The 17,614-nt window shown below is 37.1% G+C and overlaps 1 protein-coding gene across 1 annotated transcript; it reads left to right on the plus strand.

Moving 5' to 3' along the window:
• The first annotated feature begins 12,688 nt into the window (after nucleotides 1-12,688).
• LOC117792641 lies at nucleotides 12,689-14,022 on the plus strand. Its single transcript, XM_034632854.1, has 3 exons — nucleotides 12,689-12,774; nucleotides 12,831-13,134; nucleotides 13,384-14,022. The coding sequence occupies exons 1-3, from the start codon at nucleotides 12,689-12,691 to the stop codon at nucleotides 14,020-14,022; spliced, it is 1,029 nt and encodes a 342-aa protein (XP_034488745.1).
• Nucleotides 14,023-17,614: the final 3,592 nt, after the last annotated feature.

Raw genomic sequence — 17,614 nt, forward strand, 5'->3', positions numbered from 1 at the left:
ATTAGATGCCTAAAAGTAGGCAGTGAGTATTTGGAAAATATGATGTTTACTCTTTCTTTCTCTGTCTCCCTCTCTCTGGTGGCTCACTAAAGTGGGTCAGAGCATGTATGAATGGTTAAACAAGTGCTGAAAAAGGAGCAGCAGTTAAGTCAACAAGCCGCAAGCATTTCTCGGCTTGATTTAAGTGCTCAGAAGCAGATGCAGAGCAAGTCAAATAGAAATTGTGTGTGGTGGTAAATATGTAGAAGTTTCATTCAAATAAGGAGTTCATTGAATAACACTGCTACTAAACTGCCAGTGAAACATTTGCGAATGACGATTAAGGACATATGAAAAAATTTAGATATTTTAATTCGTTTGAATGCCAGGGCAACGATTACGAACAACAACATAAGGAAAATAAAAAAAATAATATCGAAAATTTTCAAAGTTGAGTAGTTGTATCGGTACGTACCTGATATCGGAACCAAAAGGACAAACCCGAAATGGAAATTTGTTTTGGGACGTACCGGAACAGAAAGAGGTACCTATCTTTGTTTCGGTTTGATTCTATGATTGCAACGAATATAATATACGTTGGAACTATATGAGTAACAGGAATTTAAACTATCTACGTTTTTTAAAGACTTCATTAATTGTGTAAATATATAGTTATGATATGATTTCATTTCAAAACAATTTAAACATGTTATCATATTATTTATAGTTAATTCTTCAAATTAACACTCAATTCTAGCTTCAAGCACTAATTAATTTTAACTACCTACAGATAGTATCCAAACTACCTCAATTGTCCCCACAACCACATATTACACCTAAAAGAGACAAAGAAGAGGAAAAAAAGGCAAAAAAAAAAAAACATTAAGTTTAGAGCGGGCCTTAAGAGGGGGAAGTCTGTTCAAAGCTTTTAGCATACATATTAGGATAGAGTTTACACGTAAACGTACTTCATTATTATCCCGGCGAGTGTGTCGCATGCACAAACATGACAAACTTCCCCAGAGAGAAACGAACCCATTCCCCTAGAGGACAGCTTGCTCTCTTTGCAGAAAAACACAAAAAAAAGAGAGTACGAGAGGAGCAAAAAAAAGAAAAAATATATACATTAAAATGCCAGTGGGTAAAATGAAGATACAAACAAACGCATTAATACGTGACGCTGAAACATTATTAGAAAATGTGTCTCGACGTTGGTTACTTGCCACACAACACAGCACTAGGAGAGACGGAGCTCAGTACACTGTGGTGCAGCAGGGGGTACTGGGGGTACTAAAGTTGCAGAAGGGTCGAGGTCGAGAGAGGTGGTCGAGGTGGCGCCACTCTTCGTTGTACGTGCCTCTATGAAGGGGCTCCTGCTGCTGCTCCTTTTTGCAATATATTTTAGAATTTTTGCACTTGCAGCCATGCGGCTAGACTGGGTTTGAGTTGGGGATCGAGTTTTGGGTTTGGGTTCAGTTTTTGGTTTTGTCTGTCGGTTTTTATACGCTAGCAGAGGGTATATTAATTTCTACACAAAATGTGTAACATATTCATCTTCTTGTTCCGAACGTCGAACTGAGACGATATAGCCATACTGTTTGTATGTTTTGAAACTTTCTTTCTGAATTCTTGTTGATTTGTTTTAACCAATCTCAAAGAGTATGTATTCATTAATGCATAGTGACTAAATTTGGTTTAAATATCATACAGCTGCCACACAAACGATCGGTCAAAACTTAATTCTTAGTATGTAAATTTTAATTTTTTTCTTGTGTATTTAAGCGTATCAAATCTTCGGCACCTCGAACCTTTGTTTCTTGTTCTAGCTTCACTTTGTTGGGGTAACATTACGTGGGTGTGGGCTTTTGCCGCTGTCATGTCTGCGCGTACTTTTAATATGAATTTAGTCCTTTAAGTCCGGGCCCTGCCTTACTGTCTGTTACTCTGACTCTCTTAGAGATTCTGCTTCCCTCGACTGTCTGCCACTAAGCTTTTGGCTTGCACTTGGTCGCTGTGTATGGGTGAGTGTGAGTGTGAGTGTAGCGAGCACGTTTGTTCAATATGTCAATATTACATGGCATTGGCCATCCTGAGTGGCATTACTTTCGTTGCGTTCTGGCAAAAGGATGCTTGTAAGTGACTTAATCAAATAACTTTGCATTCGCCTCAGTCTCAACACCCCTCCCCCCACCACCCTCAATGCTGACAAAACTCTTTTTTTTTATCTTTTTTCCAGTATGCTTCTGGTTTGCTTTGGTTTTTCTGCTTGCACTTTGCTATTTTCTTTACGGCGTGTTTTGTGCGCCATTAAACATGACTTTATTTTTCGACTTTCTTTGCTTTTTTTACAGCTTTTTTTTGTGTTTTTGGCAAATTGTCACCCCTTGTTGTTTTTGTGGCAAGAGCAAGTGACACGTAGCAACCAACATGACATTAACTAGACTTGAAGATCGTGAGATTGGTTGTAGATTGTTTTGGTTTGCCATTGAAACTATTAGTGCCTGATAATGAAAGAAATTCAATCAGCAATTTATAGACTTGTTTGAAATTGCGATAAAGTGGAAAAAGAAAAACAAAAGAAAGAACATTAACAGAAATAAAAATAGATTTTGGTATAATGTTAGAAATGCAAGATAAATCGTGAAAGATGGAAGAGAGGAGACAAGGAAAAAAAACCACCTAGAGAGCAAAATATAAAAATATCTTAATTATACAACAAAAACACGCATGGCAAACAAGATACGTTAAACTCAATACCATTATATATCGATATTTAATCATATATCCCTTATTAACATAATCTAATCAAAATTAATAACCATGCTAAAACACAAGACTGCTTAGACAAAAAAAAAAAATGTTAATAAGCCACCGCCGGCAACATTTACAAAAGAGCCAACTTAATTTTGAGCCTCATTTGAAAGCCAGATCAGTACTTTTTAAAGTTGGACTCAAAGCGAATGAGAGAGAGAGAGAGAGAGAGAGAGAGAAAAGAGATGGAGCCCACATAAAGCGATGCACATTAATTCACTTTTCGTGGTGGAAAAAGTCACTTTATACTACGGAATTTATTCCTAAACACAAGCTAAAAGCTACAGGAGCAACAAGAGAAACAACATAAACTGTACAACGTTGAAAAATTCATCAAGCGCAAAATAACATTGCATACTTTATAGCGAATTATGAAAGCACACGCGCTAAAAAGGGAAACAGTGTGTGAGCGAAAGAGTTAGAGACCTAGGGATTGAACGGGGTTAGAAAGATACAGAAGATGAGAAATTTGCGCTACATTTGCAGAAAAACGTTTTAGAAAATGTGCGCAACATGACAACCCTGGTGCCCTGCAATATAACCATCTCTTTTTCTCACACACTTGAAACTATTAAAAACATGGCAAATGTAAGCTGCCAGTTAACCCGGCCCATCGACCCAGCACTTATGCAGATAGCGCTGTTGATGTTAAAGAAGATGATGATGATGGAAAATGATGATGGGGCTGGTGAGGATGACAGCGCGAATGAAATGACGACGGAAATGCTCTCCATACATTAGAGTGCTAGAAACAGAAATACACTCAACAAAAACTTCAATAAAATGTGCACATCATGATTTTTCATATTCACCTTAATACCTAATCAGTTTATTCTACTTACCGTGAGCTAGATGTGACTTGTAAACTGATTAATTTGCAATCCATTTTCCATCTCGCTTTTCTTCAAGTGTACAGCAACTGACAGTTACTATACACATAGCAACAATTCTGGCGCCTGCCTAACGTGGCTGACGTCAGCCGCTTGTCGTCGCCCTTCCTCTGCACAGCCTCGGGCTGAATATTTTGCCATATGGCAGCGTAATGATAATAAACTCCAAAAGATAAACTCGCATACAAGAACGACCGCAGCGATAGAGCAGGAGCAACAGGCAAAAGGAGAAGGATGCTGAAGGAGAAGGAGGCGTTTATGGTTTGGGGACGGAGACAGGCCACAAGTGTCGTTACTTTGTCGGCATCGGGACGCGAGACGCTGTCAGACTACGTATTTCTTGGCCAGTGTCAGTTTTTATTATCTGCAGGCCAAAGATAATCATCAGAAGGACAACTTGTGACGAGGCACGACAAGAAAAGAGAAGGGTAAGAGCCTCTTCTCGGCTATAGGGCCAGTTATTTTCTTTCAATTTGCAGTTGGTTGCAGTTGCAGCTGTGCTGAAGATGGTAAGACAAGACATTGTTCAAAGTGTCACAATACGTGTCAAAAGGCCATAGAATGTTGACATATTTTATTATTCTCATCAACAAGCATAGAAAGATGATGATAGGATATCTGACATTTTGACAATAAATTAAATACAAATTTTTAATTGAAATAAATCATTTTTTTTGACATTATCTCAATATCTTAATTTGCACCTAGCAATCTATTAATTTAGTTTTACAACACCTTACACCTTACTTATAGCGAAGTTTTAGTACTTTAATTATGTTTTACACTATTAATCCAACATTCATATACAATACTTTTATGGTACCATTTTCGTGTTTTTTCTCAAGTAGCATATCATTTTAATTGCGTTTTCTTGACGCCAAAAACTCGCGCTATTTTTTGCCCAACCAAAAGGACCAAAATGAAATTAAAAATGTGTCGCAAAATCTCATTGCCATTTTGTTAGCCGAATTATCCCCGCAGTTGGTGGTCATATTCTTACACTCCCTCTCTTTCATTCCGTCCGCCTGTCCTCATTTGTTGGCCAAAGCCAATGCCACGCCCAGCTCCAATAGCAGGGCGCTAAATTAAGCGAAAGGCTGATGCTGACGGCGTCGTTTTTACCCTTCATAACATTCAAACCCTCCCCACTCTCTTCCATTTGATTCAATCTTCCTGCTGCTGCGACTGCTCCATAGCATACCCCCAGGCGTTATATGTAATTGCATTTTTTAGTTTTAATGGAGCGTACGGAACCCGGAACAGAACAGAAACAGCGAGTGTAATTAATTTGTTACGTCTGATGACCAGCTTAATCGGGAACACAGAGGGACGAAGCCTGATCTAGTCGGTTGAGATTTGGTAAAATGTCATTCGCCTGCTGTGTGACACCGACAAAGTGACAGAATGACAGACTGACTGCTTGACTCGACTCTCATAGCCTGTGATTTTAATAGTTTTGTAATTGTATTTGATATGATTTAGCAGAAAAAAGTACAGAATTTGTGCAGTGTGCATTAGAAAGCTAATATGCGAAGGGGGCACGGTATAAAAATAAGAGTGAAGGTGGAAAATTAATTGAAAAACTAAACGGTTGTGTTGCTAGAAAGTTTATTTCTAATCGTTGACAGCGCAAAAAATATTGAGTTACACAGTAAAATATAAATAGTTAGAAGTCAGGCTACAGAACATGAAAGAAAAATAAAATAAAAATGAAATTACAGTTTTTTAAAAGATACAAAATAATTTTGAACACACATCCATTGAATAGACTTTGTATTCAATTGTATTCACAAAAAATGTCCTGTAAATTCAAAAAGCTTTTATTCTTGTGTGGTGTAAAAGCATATTCTCTAATTCATTCTCATTGGTTCCATTCTTGTATATACCAAACATTTGCTTCAACTTTAATTACAAAACTCGAGTAATCCAGCTGAAAAGCAACCTGGACATAACCCAAAACATATATATGAAAAAAAAAATCGAGAACGAAAACAAAGGTCAACATTAAAATGCCACACAAAAAACAGAAATAAAAGAAGAAATGGTGACAGTGACTGTGGACTCTAGACATCGGCAACAGACTTCTGTCTGGTGTCTGTTCCATTTTTGGGTAACACACACACACACACAGTCACAGATTGTCATAGAGCCATGGCTGACAATTTGTAAAAACAACACTCGACTTGAACTTTAAGTAAACAAGTAGCGAAAACTACATAAATGAGTTTGGTAAAAACTCGCAAAACACGACGAAAAAGTTGTCGTTGACCGACCGACTGAATCCAAAAAGCTCGCCGCCTTAGTGTGAATGACACAGCAGAGTTACAGGAACAGTGGAAAGGGAACAGGGAGCAGGGAACAGAGGAAAATGGGAGATCACACTGTTTGGAAGGGCAGAAGGTTCCATGTCCAGACATATTCACGTTCTCACACTCAAATGCTTGACTTGGACTGGACGGCTGCTGGACATGATGAGAGCTCAGTGGATTCTACTTTTATGCTATGACACTTCTCTTCTACTCCCCTTATCACTGTATAGCGCGGTCACCTCTGCTGGCCACGCTCATGATATCAAAAAAAAACTTTGCCGACAAACGAAACACATAGAAAAATGGAGAAAAAAAAGACATTTTGCTGATGGGGTGTAAAAGATGGAATGGGGGGTTGTGACCAAAGTGTTGTGAAGTGAAGTGACAAATCAAGAGATGAGTTCAGTGTTGAATCTGATGAGCGTTGCTATGGTACTGAAACTGGTTTTCTACCTATCTTAAGTACTCTCTCATTGAAGTTGTGTTCCAATTAATGTGAGCATTTTCACGCCATTCATTTTATTGATGTGCTTAATAATTACAAACACTATTGCTATTTTTTCATTGCTATTTCACTAGTTTTTTATCGAAGATCTAAAGCGCTGACATCATTAAAAAAAATAATCATAAAACATAGGGCGGGACAAAGAGACAGAGTAACTTCAGGCCGCATTTGCATACCCTTTTTAAAGCAATCAGCTATTCATCTTACTTAACAGATTTTGAATATAATTATTTATTAATTACTCAAAAACTTACTATATCCCAATATTTTCTAATCTGTTGCTATATTTTAATATTGCTTCCAGACTACTTCCCAATTGAAAAGCTACATATTCTGGGTGTAATTTTTATTAAAAATGTTTTATTTAATATATAGAATCTTTTTAATTTTAATTCGATCAAAAGATTTCATTTTTTATATCAGCTTCGATTTATTTATCTTTTAGCTTTTATTTGGCATGCTTTATAGCTAAGTTAAATAAACTGCTTTAGTTCTAGGGTATGTATAACATGGCTGCCACACTATGATATCGCTACAAACACATCTAATGCGACTTTTTTGAGCTGTCCACGCTGTGACAAAGCCGACTGGAAAATGTGCGACGACAATGTGGATGGTTGACATCTCATGAGCGTTAAATTTGATCAGACCAGCGACAGCTGTGGCCCATAATGGGTTAACATTTAACCGTCGTCGTCGTTGTCGTCGCACTCTTGATTGTTCGAATGCAAATTTGCACGTGTTTGTGGAAATGGCTTGGAAATAATGTCGCTGTCTATTAGGAACATGACGCGTTAATGGTGCAATCAGTTGAAGTTTCACGAAAAGGAACGCCAAAAACAATAATGTGATAAATATATTAAAGGGTAGAAGAACACAAAGAACGCGAATTTCTCAAGAGATAGAAAGTTTATTGGAGATGAAATAATCAATTAATTATTGAAATTGCTATACAGAGTCAGAAATTTAACGTTATTACATATCTGTAGTTTTATTAGCCCATAATTAGACATTTAAAAAGCGGGCCTTAATGTATTTTAGATATAAAAGTATTTTTACAGCACAAATTCTAGTCGGAATGTTATAGTTATACTTTATAAAAGGAAAAATAATTGTTTAGTTATGACTCAATATACACATCAAAATACATCGAAATTAACGACATTCTCCACTTCCTCACACACTTGATATTCCCCTAAATAAATGTTGTGATAACGCGCTGACGTAATCAGTTATGTTTATAAGCCCATAATATAAACATATTTTTGTCATCTCTGGCATGAAGTCATGACAAAATCATGCTAGGCATTAATGTCAACAGTTTAACACTCTGGTAAACACAGGCCACAGAGAGGGCACAATGAGACTAGGTGGATTTTGGGTTGTACCATTAGTATAATTTCGAAATGCTTTTAAAAGATATATTCATAAATATCATATTATTAATTTAATTAATCAAATTCACATTAGCGGCACGCACAACAAAGCAGAACCGATTCGTTGGGTTAATCAAATCAACTTGGAAAGTCATTAGAGTGAAGCCAAAACAAACAGAGGCATAGCAGGAGATTCTTGATTCGTTCAGTGAACTGGCCAAACAATTCAACAAATGGCAGGCCATATACATAATTGCCAATTAAAATGATAATCATATTAATAGTTTCATCAAATGGAAAAACTTGTTGAGTTCCAAAAATTTGCTCATTTCGAAGACAGAAGAAAGCGGACTAAAGGCGCTTCTATCCAACTAGAAAAAGCCACACAAACATTGGCCATTGACCCAAAAAAAAAAAGGTAAGAAGCCGAAATAAAAGAAAACGCCAATAGCAAGCTTCAAATCTTAAATGGAAAAACCAGATCCCTTTGCTTAGCAGAAGAAAAAATAAATGAAAAAAGCAAAATCTCGTTACTGACATCATTTAAAGAACTCCAGCTCTGTTCGAGAGAACTCGAATGTATTTATGGAGATATTGTCTTTGGCACTGCAAATCTCAGCGGAGCCGTAGCCAACCAGGAAGCCAACAAGTTGAAAATTCAGCTTGGCAACAGTTTGTGAAGTGCCGAGTTAGTTGCAAGCCTTGTGGCTCTGTTGCAAGCTTACAGAAATTGGCGCAGCATATTGGAGAGAAAACGAACAGCGTATGCTCTTCATTGAAGATTTTGTTCAGATTATGGTGTTACTTACAGTTTATAATTGAATAATTTTAAAATGGATAAATTCAGATATTTTGTAGGAAAGATTCAGATCTTTTTAGGAAGACAAGTTGGCTTCAAAGATAGCAAAACCTAGGTAATAAGGTACTTGGAAATATCATACACTCATATCTCGAAACTTTCTGTTACAGATTCAATTTACACACTTGGAGCTTGCTGCATAGTTAAACCCTTTGAGATTTGTGTCCATCTAGAAATTAAATGCAGAAAATCGCTGAGTAATACAAACTTGGAGTCACAGTCACAATATGAGAACTGTTCAAGTTTGCAAAAGAAAAAAGAAGAAAACGGGCTGGAAAATGTATAGCTATCGACTGTAATTATTCAAGTGGCCACGTAGAAAGTTTTGTTCTATTTCTTCAACTGCAACTGAAGTTTTTTACATTTTTCTTTGCACATATTTTTTTGTTTCTTTCTCTCATTGGTTATGCAAATTGTTTGTTAGACATACACAAAGAACGAAAAGCAAAGGAAAGGAACGGAAAGGAAGCAAAAACGTTGCTACAAATGAGACTGAGAGAAATTGGTTGTTATCTCACAGTTAAATCATTTTACGTAACGGTACCCATAATGATGGCTAATAACTTGACAATGACAGCAATAACAGCGGCATCAACGACTTGTAAGCTCAAAAGAATTGTAGGCATTCTCTAAACGGCCTGTAAAATAATTGGCTCCGCTAGCAACAAAGAACAAACTTTCAGCCCCCGGACATGGCGGAATATCAACAACAACAATCGTAACAACAACAATGGCAAAAGTAATACCGAATAGTAATAATACCGGCAATAACAACAACATCAGCAACACGTTGGCAAAGACAGGAAGCCATAGGAAACATTGTGAGATACACCCAACGTTAAATCATCACAAATAATAAAATAAAAAGCAATTACTCTTTAGTTGAGAATGCACAGCTCAGAAATACCCTAAGCAAACCCGTTTGCTTCAATTTGTTCTATAATTATCTCTTAGTCGATCACTTTTGATTAAAGTGTTTAATAAAATTTCAGAAGTAACTCTAAATATTTTCTTTCAAAAATGTACAAGCTTTTTTCAATCAATAACCATGCTTGTAAGTTGTTACAGGGTATCACAAACTTTTTTATTCAAGACACTTACATTAGAAAGAGAGATAGAGAGATAGAGCAACTGGCCAATGCCAATGACCTAGGGGCGTAACTGATGTTGACCATTACCATTTACCATTACGATGATGAGGCGCAATAATAGCGTTTAAAATAATGGTAAAGCCAAATGCTAAAATAAACAACAATTAAAACTAAAAGCACATGCGTAACGTAATGTTAGAGCGAAACAACAACAACAACACCAATAGTCAAAGCAAAAACAAAAAAAACAAAAGACAATGACCCAACCGTAGAGGGAAGAAGAGCGCATCAAAGTAAAAACAACAACAATAATAATAACGAAGAGTCATTAGCATAAGCTTGAACTAGTTGACCAAGCAACAATGTTGATAAAGAGCGCGAGAGAGAAATGAGCGAGCGAGCGCGTGATCAAGTGCGAGGCCCAGGCCAAGGTCAGCTTTGCAACATGTTGACAACATACACTTGGCATGTATCTCAACATGTGCGTAGCGTGAGATGTTGCAATCGCTCATGTTGTAGTTGCTTTGGTTACTGCCTGTCAACTCGAAATGTTGCGTGGTGCTTGACTTTTTGCTTTGTTCCTCCTGCTGTGTGTGAGAAAATCAAAAGCAAATGGCTAAAACTGCATTATTTGAGGTCAAGAGTTGTGCGTCGTGATGCTTTCATGCAACACATACACAAACATATGTTGAGAAGAAAACATCTTGGCCGGAAAACCACATAAAATTAGAGGTCAGCATGAGGCAGTCAGGCAATCATCAGATCGTCAGTAACTCAATAGCAATTTTCAACCTATTTGCAACAATGTTGATGTTGCAGCTGAGTCGAAGAACTAAAGTTGTTTTTTATTTTTTATCCTCCCCTCGGAGGTAACATCACAACTAATAATCATGACTTGTTAATCTTTACGCTTTTGCCTCACACTTACTATCTTCCTTTCTCTCTTCGCCTGTCGCTTCTTCATCCTCTTCTATTTTATCTACTTTGTGTCTGCTGCTGTTGCTAAAGCTGCTTGTGCACTGCAGTTTAAGTAGATATGAAGACTATCTGGAAAAGCGGGAATTTAACGGTTGCTTACTTGTATGCTGCTTTTTGTACACTTTACTCTTAAAGCCAAAAGCATCATTATCACTTTAATGACGATTATCATTATTATTGGTTAGTTTTTCGTCGATATTATACAAGTATGTAAGTGCAAAAAGTCATTGAACATTTAAGTAGTTTTCTACATTCTATTTTATGAGATTTTTTAATTTTTGAATTTCTTTTTATGATCTTTTTGGATTCTTTACTATTCTCCTTTCATCTCAAATTCACAGTTGCAACTTTCTCACCTTTCTTTAACAAAGCAAAATATGTTATGTTGTGACTCCAATTTCCATTTAATTTCAATTGAAACAGTATCTCTTAAAAGTTTTTCCTTTATATTCCTTGTGGTTATCCTTGTAAAACACTTTCATTGCGTTGTCGTCACATTACTTTTTGTTACTATTAACATGAGATAGAAAAGCGGTGGAAAACCAACTTTAACACAGACGTCTCCCTATCATAGGAGTAAACAGCCATTCTGTTCTCTTATCTCCTCTTTATTCCATGCATTTGGCTGCAGCTTAGTGACTCAGAAAAGCGGATAAAAATATTCATTTGTACGAAAATTTTAGTTTCTGGGCACTTAGCCAAGGTTAAGTAAGACAAAAAATAGTTTTGTTTTTGTATTTACCAAAAAAATAAAGAAACTTGACTCCAGTAAAAGATAAATCCGAGGCAAAGTTATCTTTCTCAGCAAGCAAGAGAAGATATGAATGTATTTTTAATAATTTTTGTTTCGTATTAATTGGGGATGAACAAGTTAATTGTAAAAGTAAATGACGTTAAACTAATTTTGGTTTAGAAACCGATGAAAAGTTATACTTTATTAGTAACCAAATAAGAAGCAATCACAATACATTTAAATAATTGAATAATCCAAGCTGTTTACAAAATATACTTTTATAGCTGATCTACTTCCCGTTTCTCTTAGTGTAATGCATGTCAATACATACACACTTTTGGCTGTTTATTTTTTTTTGGTCAGCACTGTATTACAGCATCTCTAAATTATATCTTTTTCAGTGATTCGCTCATTCTCTCTGCTTTTTTACTTCAAGCATACAAAATAAACCTGAGAGGAAACTGATTTTTTCACTTCCTTACACCTTACAATTCCAACACTGACCTTTCATTTTACTCAATACTTTTCTCTCTATATCTTTACTCTTTACTTTTGTCATTCGCTTTGTCAAGGTCTTTGCCTGTTGGTTATTCACTTTTATGGCATCCCAATGAGACAAACAGCAGCAAATGGAATTGCCAATAGCCAAGTTTACTTTACTTGAAAAAATGAAATTGAAATCGTTACGCATGCGTTTTCCGCTGACTTTTCATAGGGGAGATTGTTGTAGTTATTGTTGTTGTTGTTATTGTTGTTTTTGTTTGGCTTTCAAAGCTATCAAATAGCACAAAGTATAAAACTGTAGCGCCGCGGCGTTGCACACTGTGGACATGGATGAAAATGGAAATGGAAAATTGCACTCAAAGTGCAGACAGCTGGCAACGTGAGGTGACCAGTTACCATACTATACTCCCCTCAGTCCACCAAGCGCCAACGTGTCCCATATCAAGCCCCCTCAGTCAATAATGAAATGTGATCTGTATGCGTAGTGTATATATATAAATTTTCCTTTTTTATTTTGTATAAATTTTCTTGGTATATCTTTCGCAATAAAAGTAGACGACAACGTCAGGGCGATCGTCATAAGTTGGCCAACGTTAAGGCCGCTCGTACGCAAGGATAACAACCAGTCAAAGGAGCAGAACACACCCAGTGAGATGAAATTCCGCTATTCGACTGCCATACTGTGCCTCATTTTGGCCAATTCGCTGACGCATGCGGCAACTGCTGGCAGCGGTGAAAGGTAAGCGAAAGAACTTCACATTTATTGAATTTTACAATTGAAATATGTTTGTGCAGGGTGCACATACGTCTGCATATGCCGGAAATTGTGCGTGAGCATACGCATTTTCACAAGGTCTACAAACGGTTGCCACCCTCGCTTGAGCCACAAATCCACCACTCCACTCCCCATGGCAAGCCACATGTGTCGCTGTTGGGCTATACGACAACGGCAAGTGGCACTGGCGTCCTGTCGCCCAATCTTATGCAAGTAATGGCATCTGCGGCCACGCCCATGTCCGTGATGCCCACATTGGCGCCCAACTATGGACCCGCACTGTTCGATAACTACAATCAGGAAGCGGCAGCGTCGGCGGCGGCGGCAGCGGCAGCAACAACAACAATGTCAGCCACATTCAAGCCAAATGGTAGTGGCAGCTATCTTGCCACAGCTCCTGCCACAGCGTCTGGCATTGGCAGCTTCAAGTTGCAGCAAATCTTTACACCAAACATTTTGGCTGCCATCTCAGCGTCACAGCAGCAGAGGAAGAAAAAGCAGAAGCACCACAATAACATCAACAGTTTCGAAATGCAGTCGGAATTGGAAATGGAACCAGATTCGGAGCAGGAGCCGGAGCCGGAGCCGGAACTGGAAAACAATGAGTTATTGAATAACAACTTTTTGGCTGCACTGCAACATGAATATTTCAACAAATTTGGTTCAGGAAGACGCAAACGCAAGAGAGTGCATTTTCGTAGTAATTATCGTAGTCCTCCGCCAAAGAAAACCTTAAATCATGTGCAGGAAAGCGAGGAGCACTTGGATGACTATCCAGAGGACTCGCCTTCAGGGTACGAGGATCAATCGGGTTCATCAATTGGATATGAAGATGATGAGGCAACTGGTTATGACAGTGCTGCAGCATTTAGTGGCCAATCTAACGGTGTGTCATTAATGCCTACGGTGGATGAGTTTCTAAGCGATGTCAATAGCAATTCCTATACCCAGCTCTATGGTAATATGTACGATGACTATGGACCGACGAGTGAAGCCATTCGCAGTAATGATTGGCATTCATTGCCGCCCACTTTCTCCTCCCCATATGCACGTCCCACAAAAGCCACGCCCCCTAAATTGCGACTACGTCAACGGCGACCCAGTTCGCAATTGGAATCCGGCAGTGGAAATGCGGGCAAAGTGCGTTATGTGAAGTTGACAACGCGTAAGAAACGAAAGAACCGCATTAAGTCCAAGAGATATCGCATATGATAAATATAAATAAATATCAAAAAATAGCTGTAATCGGTAGTCAGTTTTAGTATTGTATATACAAATAAATAAGTCTCTAAATTTGGATCTTAAACGCGATAGTGTACTAGTATTAGACCATTAATGAATAAAATTAATTAAAACCTTTAGTTTATTACATGAAATTAACATTATAGAATTTTTCAACACTATCAATTTGAATATTTTCAAGTATAATTTAATATCAAAAGGTTATATTTGAATAAATCGATATTGGATTTGAATTATAAACTATTTAAAAAATTAATATAAAGAAGATAATTGAAAATAACCATTCTTATATTTTAAAATCCCTAATTGATTACTCGTATTATATTTACCCAAATTTGAAAAGTATCATACGAATTTCTATGGTTCCAGCACTTACCTGAAAAAGAAGAACAATAAACATATAAAAGTTAGAAAAATCACCTAATTACTTTTGCTTATAAAGCACTTAAGCAATGTGGTAATTACAAAATATAGCTCCATGATGCCTATTTTAGTGTCTAGTTTGTACCCCATCTTAAATTTGCTCATCTAAAACAAATAGCAAATTCTATTAGCACACAAAGCTTTGCCTAGGGGTGTCGAGACAAAGGCGAGTTTCCCCTAAGACCAACTACCCCAATGTGAACCCAACTCAACCCCTAGCGACGGGGTTTTTCATTTGGTTCCTTGGGAAATAAAGTATACGATTAAATGTGTAGAGCGGAGAGCAAATAATAAGTACAAATGCTAATAAAATTCAATTAAAGACCACAAAATTACAATAAAAGTGGTTGGGAAACTAACTCACAGTTCTCTGGTTCTCTGGTTACTTTCGCTGCTTTCAAGGTTCTGGTCAGGTTCTAGGATGCCCTAGCAGTGTGTGTGTGTGTGTGTGTGTGTGTGTGTGTGTGTGCTTGCGTGAGTAAAGGGCGGGCGGGTGTCACATGAAAAGTCAAAATTAACGACTCATTTGGGCAAATTGAAGCCATAAACTACAAAGCAGAAAGCCAGACGTGGGCCATGGCAGCAGGACCAGGAACAGTATCAGAATAGAAGGAGCCGCAGGAACTAAAACCAGGGCCAACAGCTGACGTCACTGCACAGCAGCCAAATATATAAATTACGCATAAGAAAAAAGAATGTCAAGTGAGTGACGAGCATCTGAGCTCTTGGAGTAGTAGGACAAGGATGCGGGAGAGTGAGTGAGACGGATGCCAGGAGCAGGGGATGGTCATAAGAAAAGCTGGCTGACGTTATGTTGATGTCCTCCCTCTCACTCCATTGTTGTTCGGCTCATCCTTTATTTCGTTTTTGGCAATAATATTATTTTATTTCGCTTTGGCTATAAAAATGTGACATACAAAACACAGCAAGAAAGGTTTCGCACTCCCTTTTCCCCATTTCCTTCTTCCTCTCTATCTCTCTCTCACACACTTCCGCTTTCCTATGTAGAACATTCGCTGCATACTTTCAGGCGAAATTAAAAGCGTGCAAGATTTTCATTTATAATTTGTGTTTGAGTATTGTTGTGTGTGTGTGTGTGTGTGAGGGGAGGTTGGGGTGTTGCTTTTGGCAAGGCGACACATAAAGTGTTGATGTGTCAGCCATATGACATTTATTGTTTAGGGGGGCTGCGGAATGTTCTGCTTCGTGTAGACGTTTATTATGGCCAACCAGATGGTGGCGTCAACGTGCCGCAACAAGGCAACAAGTGGCAGTCGGGAGAAGAGAAACACAGATATATGAGGGATACAAGGGCATATGGGAGTTTGTGAGCTTGTTTATGTATGTAGGACACTGGATGCTGACCCGCTTGTTGACTGTGTGTGTTGGCATTTCCATTTGATTTATAACGGAAACGAGGAATATGCAGAAAATTGCGAAATGGTTGAGAGTTTCAGAAAATTCGCATTTAAACCAAAATGCAAATCCAATGATCTATTGCCATTCTATATATGGTAAATAAAATGTATGATTATCTAAAGGCAATAAAATAGATGATCTACTGCACATTTAAACACAATTTGTGTGAATTGCTAAACTTTTGCTATACAATTTTCCGCTTGCAAATTTCTTAAGTAGTTACAGATAATTTAGTATTAGAGCAAGTTGACAGCACTCTTTTATATTTGTTGAAAATTATGTCGATTATTTATAAACTAAGATGATAAGTTTAGAGTACTTGATCAAAATTAACCAGTTTGACATAATGACAAAGATTATGCATTAGTTGGCAGCTCCTGTAACCATTTGTCGTAAGTTTGCAGCATTAGAAACAATTATTTTGCATTTCCAACCAATTTGATTATTTTCTTTGATTGCAATTTAAATTATTTGTCAGTTCAAATTCCAATATATTTGTAAATTTCTCTTTTATTATACATTGCATTAAATTGGCTCTGCTTCAATACTTAAATAAATGTAACATTATGGTCAAGGCATCATTGCAAAGCAACTCTGTTTGTGTTTTTATGGCAACAACTTTATAAGCCTAATAAAAGTTGTTATTGCATAATAACAGAATGACATTAGCATTATATCTATATGTATGTACGTGTGTTTATCTGTCCTTGTGTCTTATTTAATTTCATGTTTGTAATACAAAATTAATTTTCCAGCTCAGCTGTTCGTCAGTTTCTGTCCATAAAATATACATAATTGTATAAATAAATATAATATTTTTTTGCAATTTTGCTACAACGCAAATCATTTGTCATTGTGTATGTGTGTATTTTTGTTGTGAGAGTAAAACAGAATCTTTGTAATTCTCTCTTTCTCTCTCTCTGACTTGCCTAATTTAAATATTAATGAAATAGAAATTGCCAAAGGCATATAAAAATGCAATGCCAAACAATTCATTAATTTAATTAATTTGTGGCAATTAAGAGGATGTGCTCTATTTGGGGGTGGTTCCTCTGATGCCACATGGGGCAACTGCAAAAGACGCACAGTCATCATCAACTCGACGAACGAGTCATTAGTTATACACTTCTCTCTGTCCTTATACCATTTCTCTTTCTCTCTCTTTCTTCTCCTTTTTTTTTCAACGGGCCATCGTCAGGAGACCCATCAATTCCCTTGGACGTTATGAACAACTCCCCAGCATTGTGACTTTTGTTGTTATTATTATTATTGTTGCTACAAAATGGGTTAAGTGTGTAGCATGTCCGTTTGGAAGTGCAGATAACAGCCAAGTAACGTCCCATTGTTCGAGGTGTTGAAATGCGGCACTTAACTGGGAGGCCAACAAACACATTTATTTAACACGTGTGATAAACAGTTTACCATACTCTGACAACAGAATAAGGAGAAGTTCAACACGTAGAATAACTAGACACTTTAGATACTCTAATTGCTTGTCATACACCAAAGCAAGTGACTCAGCTAAAAAGACGACCTAAAGAACTTTGAATTAAGCCGCAAATGGTACTTGAAAAAATTATTCAAATCTATAATTAAAAGTATCATATCAAAAGCTATTTATTATTTTCTGCACTTGAAGATGTTTTAATGAACCGAAAGTACAAAAGGTATTTGTTTCTATTATACGAAAGCGAAATTGACAAAAGAAATGATCTGAAGA

This window comes from Drosophila innubila, assembly GCF_004354385.1.
Source record: "Drosophila innubila isolate TH190305 chromosome 3R unlocalized genomic scaffold, UK_Dinn_1.0 2_E_3R, whole genome shotgun sequence".
Taxonomy (NCBI): Eukaryota; Metazoa; Arthropoda; class Insecta; order Diptera; family Drosophilidae; genus Drosophila; species Drosophila innubila.

Excerpts from the sequence above, each read along its gene's own strand:
- LOC117792641 (XM_034632854.1), top strand. The coding sequence starts at position 12,689 with ATGAAATTCCGCTATTCGACTGCCATACTGTGCCTCATTTTGGCCAAT. Across the intron at positions 12,775-12,830 it reads ACTGCTGGCAGCGGTGAAAG|GGTGCACATACGTCTGCATA; the intron begins GTAAGCGAAAGA and ends ATGTTTGTGCAG. Across the intron at positions 13,135-13,383 it reads CGGCAGCGTCGGCGGCGGCG|CCGGAGCCGGAGCCGGAACT; the intron begins GCAGCGGCAGCA and ends TCGGAGCAGGAG.